Source organism: Corvus moneduloides, chromosome 1, assembly GCF_009650955.1.
Source record: "Corvus moneduloides isolate bCorMon1 chromosome 1, bCorMon1.pri, whole genome shotgun sequence".
Taxonomy (NCBI): Eukaryota; Metazoa; Chordata; class Aves; order Passeriformes; family Corvidae; genus Corvus; species Corvus moneduloides.
This window is the reverse complement of record NC_045476.1, coordinates 47,495,930-47,511,653: the sequence shown is the minus strand read 5'-3', so window position 1 is coordinate 47,511,653 and position 15,724 is coordinate 47,495,930. Positions and strand designations below refer to the sequence as shown.

The 15,724-nt window shown below is 41.5% G+C and overlaps 1 protein-coding gene and 1 long non-coding RNA gene across 2 annotated transcripts in view; one reads left to right on the top strand and one right to left on the bottom strand.

Annotated features, from left to right (window-relative positions):
- Positions 1-8,039, top strand: part of CHN2 (chimerin 2) — a 167,178-nt gene extending 159,139 nt beyond the window's left edge. Inside the window, exons 11-13 of the mRNA XM_032108932.1 lie at positions 1,508-1,645; positions 2,490-2,595; positions 6,190-8,039. Coding sequence (XP_031964823.1) covers positions 1,508-1,645; positions 2,490-2,595; positions 6,190-6,361 — 416 coding nt within the window. The 3' untranslated portion in view covers positions 6,362-8,039. The remainder of the gene's footprint in view (positions 1-1,507; positions 1,646-2,489; positions 2,596-6,189) is intronic.
- LOC116443979 lies at positions 7,329-15,666 on the bottom strand. The gene is made up of 4 exons (XR_004240137.1): positions 15,480-15,666; positions 14,930-15,177; positions 14,110-14,280; positions 7,329-8,549 (listed from the first exon to the last, which is right to left on the bottom strand). It is a non-coding gene; the product is annotated as an uncharacterized LOC116443979 (long non-coding RNA).
- Between the last annotated feature and the right edge of the window lie 58 nt (positions 15,667-15,724).

Sequence of the window (15,724 nt, the reverse complement as noted above, 5' to 3'; positions counted from 1 at the left end):
CCTGCAAGATTAATGCCATAGGTTGGTATAAAATGTCTGCAATCAATATAAACTCTTTTACTGTGCTGTGAAGCCTTTATCTCCATCTTGGATGCTGTGTTTCAAGCACCCCCACTCATCTGTCTGTATCAGGGCATGTCCACAAGCACTGTTACTGTGAGACAAGCAAGGCAATGGCTTTACAACATGTCAGCACCTTGCTGGTAACAGCCCAAGCTTGTGCCTGCACAGAAAACCCCTCTCTGCTGTTCAAGCCGGCAGAACCTTGCATTGCCCCACTCATCATATAGTCCTCACCTGCACCACCTGCCCTGAGGGAGGCGTAGTACCCTTAGTTGAATGGTGGGAAATAGGGACTACGGGTTATAACTGATCTGCAAGAAGCCTGAGGTAAAGCTGGGGGTTAAATCCAGACAGCCACACCCCCTACTTGGCCTGTGTCCTACCTGTCTTTCCACTGGAAGACCACCAAGACAGACAGGTCCCAGGAGGGGAGAACAGCAGAATTTCTTGATCTGGAGAAAAATGTGGGTATGAGAGTAATAGGTAGTACAGAACAGAGGTAGTCATTTGAACTTGAAAAATGATAGTGATCCTGCCTTGCTGCTAGTTCTTGTAATTTCACTCATTGCAAGCCAGGACTTCCCAGCAACACTTGTAAACATTAAGCTCGTGTGTTTTAAAGTGCTCTGTAATAGAGTTCTGACTAACTCTGTTATAATGTGGCAAACAAAATGTATGCCTTTTTAGATGCATAATTCATCTGTTTAGCATTTCATCCATTACAAGTATCCATATTAATTTAAAAAATTGTGGTGCACATTTCAGAATAAATTGTAAAGCTAAATGCCTTAGCATGCCTATTTAAATTCAGATCTTTGCTATAAATAAGTAAGTCAAATATTAAGACATTAGAAGACACCAGAAAATAAGGCAGCTTTCATTCCAGCTAATCACTGTAGATATGTTGGTACAAGATGTGTACAAGATTTGGATGTTTCTTGATTTTTCCTACTGCTCTCCTGAGGGTCATTGAAAATGTATGTTATTTCTCTATGCCTCTGTTTCCCCAAGTGGAAATGAAAAAAAATGGTTCATACTCCTATGCACCAATCTACAGATGGAAAATATGACATCAGAACAAGTTACTACTATCCTAGTTTCAGTGAATAAATGGGCTAAATGCAATAAATAAATTATAAACATGGTTTTTCATCCAACATTAAAACAGTATGTTTGAGATGGTACACTGCAGATATGGATGGTGTAATGACCAGCCCCTCCAAAAGATGTAAGCAAATAAATTGCTTACTGAAACAACAAGAAACTACCATTCCTCATCGATACACTGTAAAGTTGGTAGCAATATATTCTCGTTTAAGCCTTCCAAATGCTTTCAGGTTGTTTTTTCTTGTCAGGTTTCACACAATAAATCTGACTTAGAAGTCTAGCCTTGCTTGAGTCAAAATTAGGGTGGTTTTAAACAGATTTCTTCCTCCTTTTCTAGATGGTGACAAGGCTGATATTTCTGCCAGTATGTATCCAGACATAAACATCATTGCTGGAGCACTGAAGCTATACTTCAGAGACTTACCAATTCCCGTGATCACCTATGACACCTATTCCAAGTTCATAGAGGCAGCAAGTAAGTATTGCATAGTCATTTGTACCAATCTTTATTTACATTTCCCATTCGTAAAGCTGTCCATGTTAAAGGAAACCACAGAAGAAAAGCTGGAAAAAACATGGGTGCTGTCTTCATTCCTTCTCCACCATGTCCTTCATTCACATGAAGCTTATGCCCGATTGTTCATCAGATGGGATATCATGCAGGTTAAAAAAATAAAAGTAAATGTATGGTCTCAGAATAACAAACTAGTATCAGAAAGTGTGGTTTCAGTGTCTTTTTGTATGTCAAGATAAAAAAATACTGTAAATCCTGCTCAGATTTTTAGAGAGATTGCCAAACAGTTTTAAATGAGCACTGGTGCTCAGTATGTGTAGGTATCGCTGATACCTACATATTTAAATACAGTTGAAGTAATTCCGTGCCATTTCAATCTCTAGCTAAACTTACATATTCGAGCATAGTCTTTTAAAGTCATATATCCACGCTCCCATCCAGTTCCAAAGGCTAATGGAAGTAATCTTTTGTGATATTTTAAAGGGACAGTTCTGGGCAGAGTAATATTATGAAGCATTTAACAAAGCTTGGGTACTGTACCTATACAGACCTGTAGATAGAGCTACAGACCATGGAGATAACTCCTGGGTGGTCTTTGTTGCTGATTTCTTTTGAAAGATCTTTTATTTTTTTTGAGGATGCAGAAGTTGCTGATAAGCATCACATTTATGAGTGCAATATTTATCCCTCCAAGCACAGTCAATGGCTTGTAAATGATTCCATAATAATAAGTTATCTTCCTGATTTATTGCTGTGTACACATGGAAAGCCCTATTAACATTAATCCTGTTTGGTGTTTTTTCAGAAATCTCCAATCCTGATGAACGACTAGAAGCAATACATGAAGTGTTGATGTTACTCCCTGCTGCTCACTACGAGACACTTAGATACCTAATGATTCATCTCAAAAAGTGAGTTAATTGACATGCAGGATAATTCTTGAAGACCTTAACAATTTTCTGCTTTGAAAGAGAAATATTACAGAAAATACTAATAAAGCTTCCATTAGGGCACTGCCACTAAACCAGTAATGTTACAGATAAGCAGACAAGCTGTTTGTGTAAGTGCATATAAGCTGTGCACTCATATAGCATAGATCCTTTTGCTGGCATATTATTGCAAACCTTTCAAGAGTTAATTGACATTTGTCACACTTCTCTGAGGCAGATAATATCTGAAAAATACTGAATGGTGGGTACTTCAGAGATGTGCTAAAGGTGCTGCTGTGAGGCACCTGACCATGCTTTGCTTCTGCCTCCAGTCACCTCCTGTTTTCTCTTTGTGAACAATAACCCTAAAAGGAAAGAGCTGTCTTGTGTGAGTTGTTTGCTCACATCACAGTAAACCAAGAATCAAGCAGGGCCTATTTTTTTATGACTAGTAAAAGCAATACAGGTCCCAGTTATATCTCTCTTGGTTTTAAACACACTCTGCCTCATTTGCTTTCCAAAACTTCTTTATGCATGCATAAGACATACATGAGGGGCTTCATAAAGCTTCATAAGGCCTACAAAATCTTCAAAACTGCCTAAATTTAATTTTTCTAAGTTACTTAGGAGTGTACTGCCAAGTTTTCCAAGTTTTCAGCTAGGTACCTTGGAAAATTAAGGACTGCTCCAGAAAGGATGCCCAACTTCCACTTGTTTCAAGCAAAACTGTTTTTCAAAACCATGCTAACTCTACTTTGCTGCTTTGGGTATTTACATGCCTCAAGAGGTCTTCTTTGTAAGTATTTAAAAACTGAAGCTGAGTACAGACTGGTGCTGTCATCTCAAAGCCTTCATTTATGGATATATTGCCCAAGATTTTCCTTGTCTCTGGTTAAACTTTGGTACTTGGAAACAACAGAAAAGGGGATAAGGGAGGAATAAAGCTACTGATGTTTTATTCAGAAAATCCTTGATCTCTTCTTAGTTGTCCCACTATTTGCAACACAGCTGTAAATGTGGAGTACTTTCTGGGTTTCATCTGCACTATTCTGCACTATTAATGCCAACCTACAAAGAAAAAGACCTCAGTTCATATAAAGCTGCTCAGAGAACTTGCATGAAGTGCATTTCATGCTCTATTAGGTTCTCATTATGCAAAAACTTTTCCTCATTTTGAATCAGCTCAGGTCATTAGAACTGAGTAATTTTTCCCCTTGATGAGACATTACCTGGGCATGCAGGAGCTTCTTTGGACTGCAGAAATGAGATGTGCAAATATCCACCTGTGTCAGTACATACACATGGACAACTGATGATGACTCACGCTGGCTTTTAAGAAGGCCTGTGGAGGCTGTAGACAAGTGACCTGCACACAGGATCAGTACTTTCACGTCCTGACAGCAAATTTTAATAGACATGTTTGGACTTGCCTTCCTTCTTCTCATGTACTGCAGTCCAGGCTTTGGTCCAGCTGTTGAGCTGACCTACTGATGAGGCAAAAATAGTCCAAGGTACTGATTAAGCTTTCTCTTTCAAATATTTGCCAATCATGCAAAGAGTTTCCTCTCCATTCCCAAATCATAGCTTTTGGTGCCTGCATGGAAATCAAATGCACATCAGTTCCTCTGGAGAATCTCTTGGAGAGATCTGAATGTGAAAGAGGAAAGAATCATTAAGGTTCAGACTATGCTGTTCTGTAGGTTAAACACAGAGTTCCAGCTTCAACCCCCTAGGAGTCTTCCTGCATGAATAAAACCTGGACCAGTATAAGGGAGTCTATGGAAAGACTGCAGGGTCACAGCCTCTACCCCACTGCTGTTTCTCAGTCAAAAAGAAACTGCAGAGTTGTTGTTAAAAGCACAGGAAGATCTAGCAGAGGCCAACATCAGCAACGAAAAATGAGTTTTTCAGTCAATTAATTACCTTTCTGATAACTTTGCTCAAAATTGAAGGAAACGCAATAGCATGAGCTGTCCCCCCTGTGGTGAAATACATACAACTCCATCCACACTGACATTGCAGTCAGGCTCTGAATATTCTCTGTGTTCACCCCAGCTGTGCAGCAAGCCCCACACTACTGAACAGAGGTGCTAATAAGATCTGTGTAGCTTTGCACAGCTGTTGAACATCTGTGCTGCATACAACCACAGAGGGAAAGCAGACTGTCAGACATACACTTGCACAGAGGTGGCTTCAGCTTCGCAGCCTTGGTTTGTCTTTGCTCCTTGCAAAGCACTGCTAATATATCTGTGCTGGAAGATGAGGAGGTATCTGTAGTAGGGGCACAAATGGACTTCTGTCCTGAAAGCAAAGAGGAACAGCATTTTTCTGTGACAGAGCCATTCTTTGCAGAGAGATGACAGTAGAACCAAAACCAAGTCATATGAGTACCTTGCAAACGAGGGAAGACCAAAGTACTTCTGGTTTCAGCCACTTTGTGCTCCCCTGATGGCATGAGTGAATCCACTCACAATGCCCAGCTGGGAGTTGCCATGGCTGGGGAAGGTTTCAGCTGCTGCCAGGAGAGCTGTCTCCAAAACCAGATGTGCTTCACCCTGGCAGAGGAGTCGTGTGAAGGAGATGTGAAACGTCATCCAGGCTGTACTTATCACAGCAAATGTCTGGTCCTTGACTGATCAAGTACCATGATGGATCAAGGGACTGTGGCTGTCCTGCACTACAGCGTAAGAGCACTCTCAGGACTGAACTCAATATGCCACTCAAATGGGACAACACTGATGTGATCCAGCAGTGTTACCTGGAGGGAAACCTTGAGCACACCTTGCATTTTCCAGCAGGCCTGACTGATCTTCCAGTCAGGGCTGACTTCCCTGCAGCTTGGCCAATCCTTGGTGGTCTTTGTTTGCTCCAGCCACAAGCAGTCCATTTATTCTTGAATGTACATTATATGATGTATGTCGGCAAACAAAACAGCCTGGGCTCTTCCCTGAAGTGCCTCTGTTCATTTATAGCAGCCTGATTTAAGCAAGTCACCTCTCCAGGCAGGTGCAGGATTCAGCCTACTCCTAAAGTGTCACAAGTAGTCGGAATCACTCAGCTGCTGGTTGGCCTGAGGCAGCCAGCAAGGCAGAACATCCGTGTGAGGGGCGGGGTTCCTGCAGGCTGGAAGCATTGGTAGTCTAAGGAAAATCCATGCCTGTATTTGAGGAGCACAACCACACCCCCCATGTGATACACACCAAGCACAACCTGCCAGAGAACTGCAGTCACTGTAGCATAGAGGACTGTTCCATACATCATCATTTCAATCATGATTATGCCTTTAAAGAAGAAATTTCCACTAATTCTTACACCCTAACGGACAGTCACATGGAAAAATTACTGAAGAGGCACATGAGAGGTGTTTAAAGGCACTAAAAATCAGAGCCCCTCCATAGCTGCACCGTACTTGTTGTGGAAACAGTTATTATATAAAATAAAAATTGTTGCTGAAAAATGTCATTACATATCAGTGCTTGATGTGAAGCAAGACTAAAGACAGAAATGCAGATATTCTTTTTTTCTGGGAAGCAAGCAACTAATTACTTCCTTTTTCTTTTTTTTTTTTTATTTTAGGGTTACCTTGCATGAAAAGGAGAATTTTATGAATGCTGAAAACCTGGGAATAGTGTTTGGACCTACTTTAATGAGACCTCCAGAGGACAGTACCCTTGCTACACTGAATGACATGCGGTACCAGAAGTTAATTGTGCAGATTTTAATAGAAAATGAAGATGTTCTCTTCTAGTCAGAGAGGCATATCTTCAAAGCCGTTTGTTTTAAGATAATTAGTCTGAAGGAAAAGCAACATTTCTTTAAATTTTTTTAAACAGAAAGGAAGAGTTCCTTGACTGCACTTCAATTTCTGCAAAGTTGCAGATGGATGCCAAAATGTTTAGGGAAAGCCTATGTCTCATAGACATATGCCTCTTTGTAGAAGGGAAAAAGAAGGTCAGAAAAAATCCTCTTACCTTGTATCTTTTGCCTTGCCTCAGATGTATATTTGTTTTGAGAAGTTTCAAACAATTTTATTGTTAACTTATTAAGAAACACAAAACGTATTTTAATACGGCTAGAGAAGCAAAAAGGTACTTAATCAGTGTTACTTGTATACACCCTATACATTTCCTTCTTCATGAGACATAATTATATATGTCAATTGTGAAACAGAACCTATATTATAAAGATATTTTTACTTTACCTAGCTGAAAGAATGGCATTTTATTTTAGCAAACTATAAATCAATGCGGTGCATTGATTATTTTCACGTAATTCTTTCCTGCATTTTTGCTATGATATATTGAAAAAATTGCCACTAATGCAGTATTATCCTGACATACCTCTTCCATTGCAAGTGTTTTAAAGGAGAATACCTTTCTTGTGCATATTTCAGCTTTCCTTAGGTTTCTTTGCATTTAGGCACTAGCATCCTAAGATTGTACACTTTTAGCCATTTACTATTTCCCAAAAAATATAGTGTTTTCTCTTTTTTTTTTCCTCCCATGTCAAATACAGTCTTGAGAATTTTTCAAAAGTCCTGGTGGTAGTATCAGTTTCACATGACAGATTTTTCTTGGATTACAGTAATATATGAGTTACGTGATGCTGGGACACTGGATATTTTCTGGCCTTGTTGAAAGTCAGCACTTTCTTGGGTGAATGATGAAGGATTTGGTTTTTCTGTAAAAATTGAGTTATGTTTTGTCATGTTTCTCTATTTATAAATGTACAGTAAATCTGCTAAAATTGTAGGTATTTATCTTGAATGTGTTTCCTGATGGTTTGTTAAAAAAAAAAAAAAAAAAGAAAGAATGTGTAGGACATGTGGGAGCTGGTAAATTTAATTATTACCAAATTTTAATATTTTTCTCCCCTCACAAACATTGACCTACAGAGTTCATAGTCTAACTGCAACTTATTCCTAATGTTAAAACTGTTTCTCAGCATGACGTGTTTCTGCAAGCATAGAAAATCAACATACTTTACTACCAAACACAATTTTCAGTACAAAAAAAAATCTAATACTCCCTCATCTTGATCATTTGTATCATATGTGTGGTAACTCAATGATGCAGTTTCCTGAATTATTTCAGGGAGCACATGTTTCTATTCAAATTGAAAAATATGTGTAACTATGATAATGAAGAGAGGTAGAGGGTATGACTGTAAATTTGTCGTCTTCTAGAGAAATAACTAAGGGCTAGATAGATTAACCCAGATTTCAGAGCAAATGCTAAATAGTCTGAGTTCCCAATACTTCCATAGATCCTCCTGCCTTGTACAGGACTATTTGTTGTAGGTTATGTACTACTTAATACTGTCATAAAAATGATCTGGAAATGGTTTTATTTTGTGAAGTGAAATATGCTTTGTAATTTATGATAGTGTAAATGGAAGGAAAAATCCCATTAAATGTGTTAAAAGAGTTTTGGTGTCTGTCACTGACTACACGGCAAGCTGCCAAACAAAAATCAATTGCTAATTACCATTCTGACATTGCTGGAAATTTTCCTGCTCAAAAATTTAGAACAGTTTTAATGCATGTCAGAGTTTCAGATTGGCACTAGGTTGCCCATACTACCACAGCCAAGCCCATGCACACATTTATTTTCAGAGACCACCCTGAACCACCTCTGTGCAAAACTTCAAGCAAGCAATGAATCCCAGCATCAATCTAATCAATATCCGAGAAGCAAAGCCATCAGAGTATTTTTCCACACCCTTGAACATAGACATTTGACTCACAATGATTTTCTTTATTTTTTTCTGGTCAGTTCAGTTATGAGGGTTTTTTTAAGGCAGCACACGGGTAGCTTTAGCTTGTCTCACCATCTGGAGTCTCCAACACATGTCCCATCTTAAGGATTTGATGACAGTACAAGGCAGTGTGCCTAGGAGCACCCATGCTTCGTATCTGGAGAGCAGAAGTTTCTCATCTGTTGGACAGAAGAATGAGTATGATTCTGCATCTTAAAACACAAATATCTACTAAATTGTTCATGTTTCACTTGGCTAACTGATCAGCCGACGTCCAGCATCCTCGGGGCATATTGAGAACGGAGGTAAAAGGACCCTGTCCCCTCCACACCTCATTAGTGCCACCTTGTGCTGTGCCTGCTTCATCTCTTGTGTTGCACTTGCCGTGGCCATCACTGCTGCACCTGGGATTGAGCTGCACAGCTGAGGTCAGACCGTTTCACATTCACCATTTGAGGAAATAAAAAGGCAGGAGACTTCCCTTTGCAAAACTGACTGCTGAAACAGTAGAAAAATCATATTTACCTTTAATGGAAACCTATACTTCAGTACACAGAAAAAAAATGGGTCTGACTGGATTAAACCGAATCCTTCTCTTTGCTTCAAAGCATTCAGCAAGAGTATGATGAGTTATCTCACATGAGGCACTAGCAGAGAGTGTAAGAGTCCTTTGGAAGATGCTCCAGGAGGCTGTGTGTGAGCCCATGTAACTTCCCTGCTAGGTCATTTCATCTCGAGTAGAACACAGTTCTGCACCTCTGGGAGCAGCTGAGGTACCAGTGTCTGACTGCAATGGATCCTGCCTGCAGCCAGGTGTTCAGCAGAAACCTTGTTCCCCTCCAGCTACTGGAGAAGGCCTTTGGTGAAACAGCAAGGCCCCTCCTGCAGCCACCCACTCCCAATTCCTGTCTGCCATTCAACCATCCCTATGTTCTGGGTGATGCTCTGTGCCCCCTCACAGTGACTGGGGTGAGACAACTTGCCTTGCATAAGGCAGAAGTCTCTTAGCCACAATCAGTGAAACATTACATCAAGTTATGTTAATGATTTGTAAGGTGGTGGCTTTCCAAAGCGCCGTGGAACAGTTGACATCTCCTCTTTATACTCATCTTTGTGAGACTCACTGCTGTCAGGTTTAAATATTTGGAGCCCTCCAGAGAACTGAGCACAGGAATTGTTTTCTGACACCACCACGCTGGAGACAGGCAGCATGCTCTGTGTGCACACATGTCCTGAAGGGGCACTGGACAGGGAACTGTCAAAGGGTTTCCTCAAATGAGACACTGATTCAGGGCTCCTCCACCCAGAGACCAGTTGCTGTGAGGCTTAATTATCTCTCTCCTGCTGTCAAATACTGCTGGAATTGGACAAAGGATGTAGAAGTTACTGAGGAAGAAGAGTTTGTGAGGGGGAGGGGGGAAAGAGAAACAAAGTGCATAGTAAGGGAACCTTTTTTTTAATATGAAGTTACAAAGTACAAAGACAGAGCTTTGTTCTCAGCTCTGTGCTTTGCGAGCTGAGGTCAGTTTAAGCTTCAAAACAGGTCTAACAGAGGACAAATCTGGGTGAATTGGAACCACATTCATTTTATTTCTAATGAAGACGTCAGACTACACTTTCCCCCACACTTAGCATTCTCAAAGCTCATACAATATTTGAGTCTTATTGACAGAGCCTGTGCTGCAGGGGCACTTGGCCTAAGACCCTGGGAAGGAATGTATCAGGTCTGGGGTCTCTTCTGAAACAAGGTTTTTGACAGACCTGAGCTGTGCATTACTGGCAAATGCAGTACACAGGAGGGAGAAGGGATTGCAGGTGTGGTATTGAGCTAAATTCTGATCTTAGAGAGACCTTGGAGAGGTGCTGGGAATACCTGGAGTAATAAATAGCTGGGCTGAATCATAGAATCACAGAATCATAGAATAGTTTGGGTTGGAAGGGACCTTTAAATGCTATCTAGTCCAACTCTTCTGCAACCTCCCTGCAGGAACCTGTCTGGCCATCTTCTTATCTCTTTATTGGCAAGTACAGAGTGAAGTTCTGCAGAAAAGAGAGGAAGAAAATTCCAGTGCAAATAGACCCCCCACCCATAACCAGGGACCGAAAGCACAAAAACTCTTGAGGAGGGAGGTAATTCACAAACACTTAGGCAAGAAGAATGCCATCTAACTGGATCTTCAAAGCAGAATTACATTGATATCCCTACAGCTATCTAAAGGGAATGAAGAGACTGTAGGGCTGACAGAGATAAGGGTGAGAGCATCAATACGCTTTAAGTTCTTTAGCTGTAGAGATTAATCCCTTGATTAAAGATAATGGTTAAGGTTCAGAAATCTGAACCTTAGGGAACTAAGATTATTGCTGAATGCTCTAGGGGTTGCAGATGCAGGACATCAGTGCATCTTACATGGGGGCCATACTTTACATTATCTTTCTCCAAAAGCATGGTTTTTCTGAATATAGTTGTGCTGATGCTACAGGTAGTGCCAGGACTGGACATTCAGCACCTGAAGGCCATGGATTATTGCAGAATGTTTTAAGGACTGCAGTTAGGAAGAAAGTTTATGTCAGATGGAGCCAGTGCTTTGTAAGCTACAGTAGAAATGAACAGCTGCTTATAAGTAGAGAAACTGTCTGGGTTGAGTTTACAGCAGATTTGGGGGTGGCACAAACCAAGGTTGCCACTGGAAGTCACTTTCACTGCAGGGCCTGACAAGGTGCCAGCCAAAATACTCTCTCTTTTCTTGAAAGTATGAGGCATTTGTTACCACTAAAAGGAATGTTAGAATGAGGAGTAGGGTTAGATTTAGGGTTTGGAACTGTAAATCTTGGAGAGCATAAATTGCTGCCAGCCATATTTGTAGATACCTAAATTTCTGTTCCACTGTAGGGCACATATGATGATCAATGTGCATTAAAAAATCCATATTAATTACCACATGCTGCTGCCCAAGAACTTCAGGAGACTGGGCTCCGTAGGTACCCATAACATCCACTGGTAACAGGGTTAGGTTAGGAATCCAAATATTGAGGAACCAGTAATGTCACTGCAAGCTGCACAGCCCTCAGTATTAGGAGTAGGGATGATGTCAATAAGGGGCTATTGTTCATGGCGGGGTTTTTGTTGTTACAAACATGAGTGTCACGGTTGCAATTAAAGTAGGAATTAGGGACAGACCTTGGAAATCTAAAGCCTGAAGGACTGAGTGGTTCCCAAAGTTGTGAAAACTGCAGGATGCTGGTATCACTAATGATCATTCAATCTGTGGATTCTCTGGTTAAGAATAGGGATATTGGATGAACGGACTTTTTTGCAAGGCCTGCAGAGCTAGGAAGGGTAATGATGTCAATAGTCACCATATATATCCATATTTCTCATCTGCTGAAGGAATAGGACCTTAGTTTTATCTTCAGATACTGTAAGGGTGAAAGAGAGGACAAATGTTAAGAGTTTGGGATTAAAAGAATCAGACTGAGTATGCTGCTGGACATACAAATGTAAGAATAGGGCTGGTGTCAGAGGCTGGCTGGGAACTGAAAATTGGAGGAGCTGTGTTTATGGTCTGTTTTGATGAAGTTTTGGCCTTCCTTATAGTTATGAGTATTTTAGGTAAAGTTTCAGAATCTGTTGAGTTCTGAGACAGATTTATTCAGGCAGCTGAACTTCCCATTGAATGAGGATGAGCACCAGCACTAAGCTAACAGCTTGCATTCTGCTACAAGACTAGTTCCCTTCACAGAGCTACCTTAGGGCCTGTGTAAATAAAGATATTGTCTGCCTTAGTGTTGGAAGTAAGATCAGAAAACTTAAGATTATATCTGTGCCAGTCAATGAAATGGAGTCAAGGCAGTCATGCCCAATCCATATCACACTGTACTTAAATGAGGTCCTCTCAGGGGCCCACGGTGTCACCTGTGGCTTTTGAGAGGCTTTTTTTTCTAGAAGCACTGATTCAAGAATTGTGCAAGGGCTGTGTTTCAGCCCATCAAACTGCTGCTTTCATAGTCAGAGGCTATGATGCAATGCATGTCCTAGACTGTTACATGAGGAGTGGTTGTGAACTGAGTGTTTGGAGGGTGCAAAGCTATGGAGGGGACAAACTTGTGTAGTTTCATCCATTCCACCTAAGGGGAATAATCCTTTGCTCTCACTGCCTTGAAACCATGCCTGACCAGTGCACAAAGACTGACAGAGGCCCAAATTCGAAATTATGCCAGGGAGTCACCACTATAAGCTACATATACCAAGTGCAGGGTTCAAACCCATGCCCTAGTTCTAATTTTTTTTTTTCTTGGCAGGGCAGACATAGACTGGTAATGAATACTGTAGATCCACAGTCTTGAGCAGCAGCCTGGTTTCAACAGGGAAGATGGTCTCGCCCATTATAAAAGGGTTGGAGTCCTTCCTGTGGTTATTATAGTAAAAGCTAAGATTTGAGAAGCTGCTAGCACTTGGAAATCTCAATCTATGAAAAATTAAGTTACTGCTGGCTTCTTCTGAATTGGCAGCTTGATACAGATGGGACACAGTTGTTTGTGTGGTCTTTTCCTGTACACAGAAGTCCACAGAGGTTTAAATTAACATGACATTTAGGCTCTGAGACTTAGGAGTTACAAGAACCAGTTTCATTGCTGAATGCTAAAGGGCCAACTTGTGCCCGCAGGTATTAGTGTTGCTTTTTTTTTTTCTGAGTCAATTACTCAGTTGTATTTCAGGGTTAAAAGTTTAATTGAAACTTGAAGAACCAAATATGTTGAATATTACTGGGAATATGCACCTTGGCAGAGCTCTGCTCTCTATAGGTGCCAGTGCCATATGCTCTTTTCAGTTGGCCTGAACATGTCCTTGGCCTTAAGGCTAGCATTTGAGAAACCTGCATTTCAAACATCCAGTATATTGGCTGGATGGTCTGGGGTTTCAGGGTAAATGAGAGCTCTGACAGCAATATTCACTAGGGCATTTTATGCTTCTGGGGGTCCCCTTGGTATAATTGTAACTGCATTTAATATCAGAGTTTTGGAAACCAAAGGGTTCCATGGTTTTGGGAAGGCTGATGTCTGCAGTGGATGGTGCCTCTCTTGTCCTGCTAGTAGAGATGGGTCCCCTCAACACAATTAGGTGAGAGTGTGGTTTGGCAATCCAAGCTTTCCAGAGCCCAGTTTCAGCTTGAGCACAGCAGGGTCTGCAAAGTTTGGAAAAAGGACAGTGGGAACTGCAACAAGCACTACTCTTTTTTTGTTCACTGCAGTAAGTTAGGGGTTGTAAATAAGATTAGTTTGAGGGCTGACATCAAAATCAGTCTTTGAGAATCTATATCTCGAAAATACCAGGATATTTCTGAATTTTGGAGAGCCTGCAGAATTATGAAGAATCTTATGTCAATATGGTCCAACTGTACAAAAAAGGAGCATGTTATAATGTGAAAAAAGGGCCCTAGTGTTTTATTTTGCAGTGTACTGGGGCATCTGTTAGAATCCTGCACAGACAACCCAGCTGGGACTACAAAACCCCACTGCTTTTTATCACAGCCTCCTGCAAAGACAGGACAGAATTTAACTGCAGCATTCTTATTAAATGAATGTGCTGTCCAACTTCCATGCATTGAAATAGGTTATTTACTTTTCTGTTTAAATAAACACTGTAAATGTATGTATCCTGAAAGAATACAAGTACTTGCAGCAAGAAAGGGAGAGAGCATACATTCTCACTGTCAGAGTTGTTTTTGTATAAACACTAACCTTAGTGACAATCTTGTGGAACAGCATGTTGTGACTTTCAAAAGCAGAGCAGGTTTTGCTGTCCTCCTGCACCACCACATACTCATGCAGGCAGCATCCTCCCACTCCCACGTCTCTTACAAAGCTTTCCAAACTGCCTCTCTCTTTTCAGCAAACTCTGCTTTCAGTACACTGTCAAAAAGGAAAAATCTCTCATTATAGGACTCTTTGAAATGGGTTTAACTGAAAAAAAACCACACTGATTTGAAGTAAATTTGGCATTTTGTGAGCTAAGAGGTCAGGTGTATGGTAGCCTATTTGCAGAGTGAAAGCTGTAAAACACAACCAGTAAATTTTTTTTTTTTTTTTTTTTTTTTTTTTTTTTTTTTTTTTTGGTGAAAAGAGCATTTAAAAATACTACCTTTATTTCCCTTTTTCCCAGGCACTTCCCTGGGACACAAGATGGAGAGAGATGCTGGGGTTGTCTTTCTCTACAGATACAAGGGAGTGCAGAGCAGGAGAAACTTGACCCTATGGTTTACTGCTGCCCTTGGCCCAAGAGAGCCTGATGCCCTGAGGCTTTGTCTTGGAAAATGTTAGTTGCTTACTTGTTAGGAGGGAATGTAAAGGCTGTATTTTATCACTGGAAGTTAGTGTTTCATTCCATAGAAGAATTTTTTTGGTGTTGAATTTAATTACTATGATAGTTTGGAGTACTGTCAAGTGTGTATGCTTCCCTAGCCAAAAGCCTTTGCCTTTGAAGAGGACAATCTACAGAGTAACATAAGTGCATCCCCCAGGCTCCTCTGCCTCAGTAGCCTGCATTCACCAATTTCCATACCTCTTTTCTTTATGGACTATTCAGGGAAGCTGCAAGTAGCAGAAGTTGATCTGCAAAAGAAGATGAGGCTGAAATATGATGCTTTCGCACACTCTTCCACACCATCATAGGCATCTTTGAGTGGCTGACTGGGTAGCTGATGGGAAGGGCGTTAGGAATCAAATGCATATTACATGGCATAGTTCTCCAAGAACAAATCATCACTTGTAACACATGGTGTGGCACAAGCAAATCTTTTTTTCTTCTTTCTGGGTAAATAAAAAAAGTGAAGTCGTTTGTATGGCCATATATCCATCAGCACACATAAAGTCAAAGTCCCAATGCTAAGTCAGTTTGAATACAACTGTCAGTGTGACCTGCAGCTCCACTCGTTTTTTAAAGAAGGGCAGTTAACCACAATTCTATTTTCTTCAAGGCTATAAAATACCCACCCACGCACATGTATCACGTGCACAAACAAAAAGCAGTGATATTTTGTTTCAGCCATGCACGCTGGCAACTGCGCATCCATCCACCCTCGGCAGTCCCGGATCTCACGGCGCTGCTTCACCTGCGCTGAGGCTTCCTGCTCCGCCTCCTCTTCCTCTTCCCCCTGTCTCTCCTCCGCCGGGTCCGACTGCAGGGCACACCGACCCTCCTCCCTGCAGCCCCGCGGGCTCGGGGCCGGCCCCTCCTACCCCGTCGCGCGGGAGCCGGGCAGGTGAGCGGGAGCCGCCCGGCCCCGGGGCTGGCCGGGCCGCCGCTCCGCCCACGGGGGCGAGCCGCGGGGCCGGCCGGCACCTGCCGCCGCTCCGC